Genomic DNA, 11,915 nt, shown 5'->3' on the forward strand with positions numbered 1-11,915 from the left:
AAATCAGTGTGTGTCCAATTTAGCAGTAATTGCAGTGTTAACATGGAGGTGATTTTGTTACTGAAAAGGAATTGTATCTTAAATTCATTCTCCAAACTTACCCCTCTCTCAGGGTTACCACATAATGAATAGTTTCAAAATGTTGCATAAAAAGTGAACAAACATTCTTTCTTGCAGGACTTGAGCTGTCTCTTTGAGCTATACTTGGAGCCCCTTCAAAAAGAAACCTTCCTTACTCAGGATGAGGTGAGGGAATAGCTGAAAAATGTCCTTTTCATTCTTTTACGGATTAAGACCTTGGCACCTGGATTTTTCATTGCTTAGAGCATGACAGAAAAAGCAAACAAAAAAGATGTCAATAGGAATGACAGCAGTCAGTGCCTGTCTGGTGTGTGCATCACTTCCTTTTCTTAAAGGGTAATTGTTCTTCTGAAATAACTGCTGACAAACCTTCACTTTCTGTATGAATTTTTTATAACACCTGTTTGAAGAGTATTGACAAAGACATTACTGGCCTTTGCAGTCTCTCTGTGTGTTACATCTCCTTAGTCCACTGTTTTCAAAAGACCGCTTTTAGGTCCATGGAGTGCTGTACTTCACAGCCTGATGTTTTCCACAGATGGAGTCCTTGTTTGGCAGCCTGCCAGAAATGCTGGATTTCCAGAAGGTGTTTTTGGAGACCCTTGAAGATGGAATATCTTCTTCTTCAGATTTTAATACATTGGAAACACCATCTCAGTTCCGGGTAAATATTTCATCATTTCATACTTTGTAGTGTGCCTGCAAATATTTGTGAAAATATGGCTTTAAGAAGTTTCTGGCTCTTCAGAATTTCATAGGGTTGCTTTTATGTTTGAAGCTTTACTTTGGATTACAGACTTCTATTCAGCAATGAAAGATAAGTGCTATTTTTCATGGTCTTATCTTCCTCCTTCCCATGGCAGAAGTTGCGACATGGGAAAAGGCAGCATAGACTTGGAGTGCGCGATAAACTGGCTGTGTTCGTGAGGCAGAACTCCTTTGTAGAGACTTTATTGTCACTGTGCTGAATTCTGCCCTGCATGTGCTTCTCCCTGCTATGCCCAGCTAGCCCACTACAGACTGGGAGCTGGTTTTGTTAAATGCCACATGAGTTTCCCATGTTCTGAAGTGCAAGAAGAGGGCCTGCGAAGTGTAAATGGCTGTACACCACCCAGTACCTGTCCTGAGTGGAGGGAGTAAATTCCCTGATGATGGAGTCACTGGCTCAGGACTGAACACGACTGCTGGCAGGTCTCCTGAACACTTGCTGCATTTTGTGGAGCAAACATTGATTAAAAGAGGGGAAGAGGGCTGCTTTCCTCCTCCCTCATTACTCCTCTTTCTTATATTTGCTTTGGGAGGCATTTTTCTAAAAACCTCTCTCTTGTGATTCAGTCCCTCCCACATCTTCCCAACCTCCCCTTCATCCAAGAACATCAAGGTGTCCTGTAATTACCACCTGCCTGAAAAAAGGAAAACAGGTGGAAAGCAATCCTGTATTTGTTTTACTCTGTCCCTTCTGGCTTTGGCACTTTTATGCCTTGCTTCCTATGGCTCATGTATTTTTCCCAGCACAACATAGTTATATGTTTGCTGATTTTTGTTCCTGTGCTGCCTGAAATATACAGTAAAACAGAATACCTGCTCAGGAAGAAAGGAGAAAATTGCAGGCTATGGCTAAATAGGCTGACCTTTACACTCAGCAATATACAAAAATATCATCAAGTTGCTACCAATAGTATATTCATGTTGTATATATATAATATGAAATATGTATAGAAAGATGGTAGATAATTCACCACTGAGTCTGCTTCTTGTGTGCCTGAATATTTATTTAGGATTCTAGTAGTGAATTAATTTTTTGATTGTGTTGATTTCAGAAACTGCTGTTTTCCCTCGGAGGCTCCTTTCTCTATTATGCTGACCACTTCAAACTCTACAGTGGCTTCTGTGCAAACCACATCAAAGTTCAGAAAGTTCTTGAGAGAGGTAATTTTTTGTCTTCATTATTGTAGCTCATTTGCATGAATTCAAACTGCAGTGAACTACTGTAACAAATCTTGTCAACTTGCATAGAATATTGGATAAAATCAAGGAATAAATATTGGTATAAAACAAGGACTAATCAGGTGTCTTTCAACAGGAAGATCTAAGATCAGAGGTTCTGCTGAAGTATGGTATAGACCTGAAGAATGAGATTCCTTTTGTAACCTCCAGGCAGTAGCCTGGAGAGCTATAGAAACACCTTCCACAAGTTTGTGCTGTCTGCAGGCCCAGACTCCAGAAAAGCAGCAACAAATGGTAGAATGAATCAGGAATAACAGCCTCTGCCATTCACTGCAATGCAGTGGAAAAATTAGAGGAATAATCTCACCTTCATAAAATTGCTTTCTCAGCCCTTTTGAATGTTATTTAATGCAGGAAATTATTATGAAAGGAATAGTGTATACTACTCTGTAAACCATCCATTGAAAAGGGTGAGAGTTTTGGTGCTGGGTTCAAGTTGCCATTCCATGTTTTCCAGTTATTGTAGCTTCTGTGACTTCCATGTTCAACTGAGTTTTCTTTGGTTTTTTTCTTTGTTTGTTTGTTTTTGTTTTTGTTTTTTTGGTTTTTTTTAATTTGCATCTAGCCAAAACAGATAGTGCCTTTAAGACCTTTCTGGATGCTCGAAATCCCACAAAGCAACATTCTTCTACACTGGAGTCGTATCTCATAAAGCCTGTTCAGAGAGTGCTGAAATATCCTCTGCTTTTAAAAGAGCTGGTGTCTCTGACAGACAATGAGAGTGAGGAGCATTATCATTTGACAGGTAACTTCCTTTCTTCTACAGGAATGAATATGAGTTAGGTTTAATTTCCTGCCCTTTCTGAAGATACAGGTAGGCATTCTGGTAGATAGCACAGAACTTGTAAAAACCTAGAGAGAATTCCCTCCCTCTCTTTAAAAAGAATATGTATTTTTTTCGTTCCTTCAGCTAGAAGTCTTGCTTGATATGTCCAAGTCCCTTTGAGAAGTAGTTATGCCCAGGATTTGCTATGGCAAGTAGGACTGGGGTCTTTATCTTCATGCACAGGAACATGTCAGGTCACGGTGTTGCTTTTACCCACTTGAGAAACGCTGACCAAGGCTCCATCTTGTGGTTATTGTTTAGTTCTTGAAATATGTCAAAGTTTAAGAGCACCACAGATGGAAATCTTTGTTGTTTGAGGTCTTTCTGTGATTTTTGCTTGTGTCAAAGAGATCTTTGTCAAATGTTTGCAGTCATCCCATGCAGAGAGACTTGTCTAACATGCATTAGAGTTGATTGCTTTTCTAGGGACTTCACCCTGGCAAATTCCAGTTCAGGTCTGTCAGCACCTCGTGGATGAAAATCAAGAGATGTATTTTATGGATCGATTGTCGTTTTCATAGAATGGATGCAGGCAAACTACATTGTCAGTAAAAACTCATGAGGCTCTTACTCTTCAAAAGAAGCTTCTAATATTGTTCCCTTGCCCAGACAAGCCGGGGGGGGACTTATATGCAGGTCACGATAGATGCCAAACTGCTAAAACGCTGCACCATTAAGAATTGATGAAACCCAGTATCCCTGTCCAATTCCATTTTGAATTAACACAAAAATCTAATGGAATCTAGTGACATTCTTGTTTGGAAAACAAAATTTAAACAAAATCTGGCCACCAGCATTTCATGTATACAGTCCATGAGGAATTTGTACAGCCTAACACTGTATTTCTTTGTCCATTCAGGGGTGAGACAAGAACAATTTGTTTCTCTTAAAGATCATTTGATAACTTATTCTAGGATGAGTCAAGATTACTCCAGAGGTCCTAGTGGCCCTGTATCTACAAGATGCCAGATTCAACCATGGTTACCATCATACTGCTATAAATATTGATGCACTTGGGGGCTTGTCACTGGAATGCTTATTGCAGCCTTTTCAGCCACTTAAGACACCACATGCTCATTTTTCACTTACTCTGACCAGGAAGTATTTCTTCTTCTGTTGCTATGAGAAAGTACTGATACAGAACTAGAATTCAGTTCACCAGACCTTGGGAAGGCAACATCATTTTACGTGCCTCAAGGGGAATTCAGTTTAAGATTACCATATTTAGAGAATACAGATGAATTACATAGTTGTCTATGAAATTTTTAAACCTTACAGAAGCACTGAAGGCAATGGAAAAAGTAGCAAGTCACATCAATGAGATGCAGAAGATATATGAAGATTATGGCACTGTATTTGACCAACTGGTTGCAGATCAAAGTGGAACAGAGAAAGAGGTAAGAGAAGAAACAACATGTTGCATTGACTCTTGAAGCATTATCCAGCTTGCTGTTGGGGCTTCATCTCTTCCTGAGGTAATTTTGGGAACTTACTTGTGCTGGGCTTGCTCTATTCTCCTTTAATATTTTGACTTCTGTTTTGTATCTGCTTGTCAAGTTTCTTTCTGTCAGTGGGTTATGGTAAAATTTTCAGACAGCTGCCAGGGCCGCCTTCTGGATTGACAGGAATTGCGAGCAGGAGTAGACATAGTTCTCAGTAGGAAAAAAAACTCCTCTTGTCAAAATGTTGCAGAGATTATCCATGCCCCAAGGCATTCAGATTTTATGCTGTTGAGTTCTTGAGTTCTTAAATTCTTAACATATTTTTTCACCTGTATAAATGAAAATGGCAATTCCATGGATTTCACATTAAGGTCTGTTATTGTCATTCTCTACACTTCCAGTGCTGAGGCATCCATGGGTATTTGTCAGAGCAAAACCCATTAGTTATACAGACTGTGTGCAGTCATCTCCCAGAACTGGGGCAGCAAGTCTTCAACTTCGCCGTTTGCATCAATTACTAAGCAGATCAAATCTGTGAAGTTGGGCATCAGATATGAGAGATGTCTTCTCAGTTGTTTCATTTCCTGCTAGTAAAAGTCAAATTGTCCCCGTCGACTGCCTGTTTTCTCATAATTTATGGGGAAACAAAACTTGACAGCCTGTCATATTCTTCAGCATTATGTTGTGTCCCACAGAAGAAAGGAGTCTCGGAGTACAAGACCTCCATTAATTCTGCCATTGGCAGTGTCATTAATACTAATTACTCTATAGAAATTAAAGATCCTTACAGCTAACATATCAGGCAGTTCACAACTGGCTCTATGTAAGTGTAAGATTACCAGATCAGCTTAATATTCTTCTAAGTTATTAATAGTAAGAACTTATCCAGCTTCCATAACTTAGGGGCTACTACTTTGTGTAGTTGTAACCTGTTTTAAAAAAGGGGATTACTCACACTTTTCCTGCTGTAGTGAAGATCTCTTTCTATACATAAATACAGAAAACGTAGACCTTAAAGTTATTGACGTGTACTGATTGCTTTACATATCTGTAAAATGCAGCACTGATACATATATTTATACTGATTATTTATATTATCTACTGTTATAATTTAATACAGGTGACAGAGCTTTCAATGGGAGAACTTCTGATGCATTCTACAGTTACCTGGCTGAATCCTTTCCCATCACTGGGCAAAGCAAGGAAAGACCTTGAACTTACAGTGTTTGGTAAGTGCCTTCCTCAAAGACTCTGCGCTTTCAAATCTGAAGACTGCCACATTACATCTTCTCACAGGATAAAAGCCCTAAACTCCCTTCCCTGTAGTCATGTGATATCTAGGGTGGACTTATATCTGAAAAAACACATAGGTGTATTTTCAAACATGAAAAAAGTTTCTATTTATTTGCTTGTTGGTACTGTTTGCTCTGTGAGCCACCCTCAGCTGCTGTCTTGCCTATATTTAAACTATAGAAATCAGTGATTTTCAAGGGGCAATATTAGAGTCTTTAGAACAATCTGTTAAATGAAGCTTCGAAAGGAGGCTTGTGGGAAAATCATGATTTTTTCTACTCTTATGAATTCAGACTAACTTCTGCTTTACGGCTACTGCACTGAAATCCCCATCCAGATTATTTTAACCTGAGACCTGATGTGGAAATGAGAGCATACAAACAAGTGTCCATTTCTTAAAACAATTATTATTCTAATATTTCAGTGGATAAACACCTTCAGAAGAACTCCAGATTGATGACAGACAAGTTTCTCAGGGCACTCCTTCCCTGGGAAACATGGTTAGGAGAGGGGATGCTTCATACAGAAGAACAAACAGAAATTACCTACCAGGCTCCTTGGATGAGCTTCTCAGTGATCTGCATATGCTGGACACTTCCCAGCAGGACTTGTATGAATAAAAGGACTCTGGGCCTGATTCTTAGCTTGGACTGGTCACCTGCCACTTGGGAAACTGATTATTCTCACTTTGAACTCTCTGCAGGCAGCTTAGCAAATGCATCCAGTATGTAGAACTGAAGTAAGGTGACAAGCTCTGGGGTTAATACTGTGCTTGCTGTGGCTGCATCCTGCATTCATACTATTGTCCTTCTCTCCTCTGGAAGGAAACATGGATGCATGAGCAGGGATAGAGCTAATTCCGCCCTAGCAACCAATCTGGGATCTAGGATGGCTCTGAAGAGCCATCCCTTAGTTCACCGGCAACTTCAATGCCCCAGTGTTTCTGTTCCTCCTTTCAGATGAGAGTAATGCCCCTGAGCCCCTGTCTCCCTGGAGTCTGAAAGACTAGATAAAGTTAGTGAGACACTCCAGTTGGATTTTGTGGAAGCCAGAGAATTCTTGCAGAAGGAAAAGTAGGAATCGAGATGTCTGAGAACTTAAAGAAATGCTGAACTGCAGGAAGAACAAACTGTGTCCTTCACAGCACTCTCTGGCTGTAGGCCCCTTGGTCCACTTGAAAATGTCCACTGATTGCAGAAAGAAAATGTTTACATCTAACCTACATCTGCTGTATTTGTTTATGTGAAGACTTACAGGAGATAAGTGGTTGCTGGTAGTTTCAGAATAAATGTACAGAAAGGCTTCATCCTAAATGTCTGGAACAAAATCTGAAGGAAAAATACTGCCACTGCATGAATGTGCAGGATGAGAAACACAGTCGTCATCTTAATACAGGGAAAATGCTTTTCAATGTTTGCTTATCTCAGCCTTCACATTCCCATGACTATAATAATCAGCTTCTCCAAGATAGTATTTTCATTGAATATTATGATATTATGCCTATAATTAGCAGTTTTCCTTTTTCTTTTTTCTCCTTTCTCTTTTTAGTTTTTAAGAGGGCTGTAATACTGGTGTATAAGGAGAACTACAAATTGAAGAAGAAAATGGTAAGCCTGGTATCACTGGAGGTGGTGGGTGTTCAGCATATAACTGCAATGGGAGATGGACCATACCAGTGTTGAAGGGGGAGTGACCGACGTGAAACAGCACTTTCCCTTGCTAGGCTGGAATTCTGGCTATCCCTGCTAAAACAAGTGCTCAGTATCTGTGTAGCAATAAATATTTTTTTGTTATTTAATAAGCAGTAGCATCTTCTCTGTGAGCCCCATGTTAGTTTTACCAGGTGGAATATGAAACATTGCCATGCAGAAATCATTAATTCTTCCAGATTGCGTTTGGCCTACCTTACCACAGGGTGTAGGTGAAAGACCTTTGTTTTACCAGCCCTTGATCATCCTGGAAGGAAAGGAAAAGGGACATTATAGGCATAACCTTCTCTCAACCCACTTACAGACCTGAAATGTGGAAGTCAGGTAGCAAGTTGTATGTTCCAAGTACCAGAGGTGATGTACTGCACTGTGCTCATTGTAACAGATGGAGGGGCTCTAAAAGTAGCAGCAGCAGCTATATGATTAAGGTATTCTGCTGATCAACAGCCTGCATGTTCTTTCATAGGAAACTTCTTCCCTGGTAGTACTTATAGGCAAAGTATTATTTTTATCCGTTGAAATCGAATGGCTTTTAAAAGTTGAAGCTATTATGAATTCCAAAGGTTTTGTCTATCACTATTTCAACTACATATACAAGCACATTTTAAGGTAGTGAAGGAAAGTTTAATGAATTTAGTTTTTCTTTAGAGGCAGGTCTTTTAAGAGTAGTATGAAACACCACCACTTTTTCTACTTCTCAGAATTATCCTTTGTTTGCTTTTTACAGCCTACTAATGTTCGTGCTGCACATAATTATGGTGACTTGGATCCATTTAAATTTCGTTGGCTCATTCCTTTATCTGCTCTTCAAGTTCGACTGGGGAATACAGCAGGTAACTCTCTTGCAGTAAATACTTTAGGATTGAATGCTTTTCTGGGATTCTGTAATACTGCTTCTTCCAGATGTCTTTCTGGAGCCTCTGGAAACAGGCAGGTGTAGAGAAAATACTATCTATCTCTGCACTCAGGGGGTACAGGCTTGATACATTTACAGACTGTCTTCATTTGGTATGTTGACTTCTGTGCATCATTACATCTTAACATGATGTGAAGGAATGACGGAATGGAAATCCCCAATAAAAGGAAGGTGGTTTACCACAGCTGACATCCTGGTGACACCCTGATGCTGTGCGTGTGCTGATCCTCATGTTTTTTCAAACACAGGAGAGTTGACTGCAATTCATGGTAGTAGAGGGCTGTGGGTTTGTTTTCAAGCTGATCTTTATGGTCCTATCTACTTCTGTATGTTCTGTAAAGTGTCACAAGGTCTTTAGAGCACACCTGGGTGAAGGCCTGTTGAGGGTGGAAGACAGGGAGAAGCAGCAAGAATGGGGGAAAGCAACTCTCCAAGTTACCAAAGGCAGTGCTAGGCTGCCGCAACAAGAGAGCTCAGGGGACTTTCTCTTGGGTTCCACCTTGGGTGAGATCTTCTGTAGCTTCACACATGGCTGAATTAACACTGCCTTCAGGAGAGTGGGGGAGCTCTAAGCTGGTCTTTCTAATGCCCAACGTTTTGTGGAGTGTTATGCAAAAGTAACATTTTCTTCCATGCATAGGAACAGAGAACAGCTGTATCTGGGAACTGATTCACACCAAGTCAGAACTAGAAGGCAGGCCAGAAACAATTTTTCAGTTGTGCAGCAGGTAAGTTTTACATGCAGGTTGTATTTCACAAATCACATTAATGGAATTTTAAAACAAAGAAAATATTTTGTCCCATGTGACCTTTGCATCAGCACTTTTGAAGAGGTGCTCATTATTTGAAGCCAGGCACTATGCCAGTCTTTAACTGTATGAAGTATAACAAATTTAAATGGGTGAATTAGGTGCAGTGATCCAATGTCAGAAATCTGCAGATACAGGAACACAAGTTCCAGTATGGCATGGGCAAAGTAACGGGTTATATCAGTTATCTCAGTTGGTTAACAGAGATTACTTTCTCATAAAGACCACTTACAGTGGTGACTCCCTCATACAGAATTTACCTTTCATGTCATTTTCTAAGAGGAAGTAACCAAGATCTCAAAACACAAGGTATGTGAAATCTCTAACAATGTTAAGATGTCCCTGCCCATGGCAGGGGCGTTGGAACTAGAGGATCTTTAATGTTCCTTCCAACCCAGAACAATCTATGATTTTATGATAGCTGCAAACCCACTACTAAAGCAAAATTTTGAATAAAAACACTGCACTAAAGCACATCAGGAGAAAGGAATTGGGAACATTTTATCCCAGTGTCTTACTTCAGAGAGGAAAATTAAGTTCTGTGTTTTCTTAAACTTGCAGTGATTCTGAGAACAAGACTAACATTGTGAAGGTCATCCGTTCTATTCTGCGTGAGAATTTCAGACGTCACATAAAATGTGAGCTACCACTGGAGAAAACATGTAAAGATCGCCTCATCCCACTCAAGAATCGTGTACCTGCAACAGCCAAACTGGGTAAGAAACACCTTCTCAAGTGAAAACTGAACTGTCTGGACTCCCGTGCTGCTAGGGAGTTCACAATTATTACCGTGACCATAGAGTGTCGTGTGTCAGACCCACAAATCCCATTTCTTTTTTTTTGGACTGGAGCAGGAGTAGTTTCTCTACCACTCAGTGTGTGACAAGGACTAGAGGAGATAAGCAGGCTTGCTATCCCTTCTCCCTGTACTGTGATGTGTCATTAGCTCTCTTTAGAGAAGACTTAATAAGGCCCAAATTAACTTTGCTGGGAAGGAACAGACTCCCTTTGGCATACAATATTAGTGTTCTTTCCTCTGGGTTCCCTGTAGTAACTCAGCCCTAATAACATTTATAGCTAAAACAACTGGCAGAAGGCAGGGGTCTTGCTTCTTTCAATGCATTAAATCTGCATCCCAGCTGTTACTGTAATTAAGTACACGCTTCAGACATTTTAGTTAAATGAGTAGTTACTAATATTTCAAGTCTCTATCTGATCGGTTTTCTATAAAATCCCCTTAACATCACAGGATCTGGAACAGTTCAGTTCAACTTCTGCCTACATCTTGGCCCTCCAGTGCTCAAGGTACCTGAGTCAGTCTTTCTTTCCTGCAGAAGTGTGTAATTGTAACTACACTTTTTGGAGGATTTTATATGTATTACACGTGAAAGCAAGCACAGAGCCCTGGGATAGGTGTAATGAAAACTGTGACATGGAATCACACTGTCAGTATCAGAGGGCTGGCACATCTGACTTGGAATGACTATGTACATTGCCATCATAAGTGGGATCTTAAGATAAAAGGTATAACCAGCTGATGCTTTGCTGCAAAAATAAACTTGCATTTTTATTCTGCACAGCTTCCACAAGATCCTTGAAGGTACTGAAGAACTCATCCAGTAGTGAGTGGAACGGTGACCAGGGGAAAAGCACCTTCCAGGACTCTGATGAGTGCAGCCTGAGCAGCAGCACTCAAAGCAGCAGCTGCCACACTTCTGAGAGCATCCAGGAGCCCAAAAGCTCATCTCCCAATAAACACACAGAGACCACTGCATCCGACTTTTCTAATGTTCTTGTCAAAGAATCCGATATTCTCAGTGATGATGATGATGACGAGGACTATCGGAGCCTAAAGAAAGGCAGCCCTACAAAAGACATTGAAATACAGTTCCAGCGGCTGAAGATCTCAGAGGAACCCGGTGCTGACTCTGAACGGGATCAGGCTGCTGAAAATGAGGAAGGAGATGGCTTCCAGAGAGCAGAGCATCCAAAGCTCGTGCGGGGCCACTTCTGCCCAGTGAAGAGAAAAGTAAACAGCACAAAGCGTAACAGAGGAACTCTAATGGCAATGCAAGAACGCCACCAATCCCTTGACAGTCACTCTGATGCTGCAAACCTGGATCTGAACTCTATTTTAGAGAGAGAATTTAGTGTCCAGAGTTTAACATCTGTAGTTAATGAGGACTGTTTTTATGAAGCTGTGGAGAGGCATGGAAAATCCTAGCTTTCTAAGCACTATATTAAAACATTCATTTGAAGTCCACATAAAATTCAACAAACATTTTGCTTTAAAATTAGTAAATTCATGGAAGCTGCAGGAAAACTACTATCTGATTTTGTGCACTAATACATTTTTCCACAAAAACAGCTGTAAAGGATTCTTAAGTTATTTTAATTTATTGTGGATCAAAAATAGATTACGTTGGCCCAGGTTTGTAAATTAGTTCATCCCTTTCAAGCAGTTATTAAGATGATGTAGTGTTCTTGGGGATGGCCTTGTTAGTATTTTAAGTAATGTGGAAAAGGTGCTAGTGAGAGTGGCAGAGGAGTTTACAATGGAAAGTAGCATTGCAAACTGAATTTTTCAATACCTTGGGCATTTTATTTCTTTGGTTTTCATGTTTGCTTTATTTAAAGCAGAATTAAGTTATTTTAATGTGTTTTAGTGCACAAGAGTGCAGACGTTTCATTTTTTTATGTTTCAATGCTGTGTATACTTTATACATATATGTAAATACAAAAACAAAGCTTGGCCTGTGATCTTTTGTTTGACTGTATTTTTTATTTTCTCTATGAGCCTGTACAGTAAAAGACAAATAAGTATTGTACTTA

At 40.0% G+C, this 11,915-nt stretch overlaps 1 protein-coding gene across 3 annotated transcripts in view; it reads left to right on the forward strand.

Annotated features, from left to right (window-relative positions):
• TIAM2 (TIAM Rac1 associated GEF 2) overlaps positions 1 to 11,915 on the forward strand; it is an 88,765-nt gene extending 76,850 nt beyond the window's left edge. For all 3 annotated transcript variants that reach the window (XM_048297279.1, XM_048297281.1, XM_048297282.1), the window contains 11 exons: positions 178 to 246; positions 620 to 745; positions 1,902 to 2,010; positions 2,654 to 2,833; positions 4,193 to 4,311; positions 5,477 to 5,585; positions 7,198 to 7,256; positions 8,086 to 8,191; positions 8,915 to 9,002; positions 9,645 to 9,799; positions 10,664 to 11,915. In XM_048297279.1, the coding sequence (XP_048153236.1) occupies positions 178 to 246; positions 620 to 745; positions 1,902 to 2,010; positions 2,654 to 2,833; positions 4,193 to 4,311; positions 5,477 to 5,585; positions 7,198 to 7,256; positions 8,086 to 8,191; positions 8,915 to 9,002; positions 9,645 to 9,799; positions 10,664 to 11,307 (1,764 nt within the window). In that variant the 3' untranslated portion in view covers positions 11,308 to 11,915. The remainder of the gene's footprint in view (positions 1 to 177; positions 247 to 619; positions 746 to 1,901; positions 2,011 to 2,653; positions 2,834 to 4,192; positions 4,312 to 5,476; positions 5,586 to 7,197; positions 7,257 to 8,085; positions 8,192 to 8,914; positions 9,003 to 9,644; positions 9,800 to 10,663) is intronic.

This window comes from Corvus hawaiiensis, chromosome 3, assembly GCF_020740725.1.
Source record: "Corvus hawaiiensis isolate bCorHaw1 chromosome 3, bCorHaw1.pri.cur, whole genome shotgun sequence".
Taxonomy (NCBI): domain Eukaryota; kingdom Metazoa; phylum Chordata; class Aves; order Passeriformes; family Corvidae; genus Corvus; species Corvus hawaiiensis.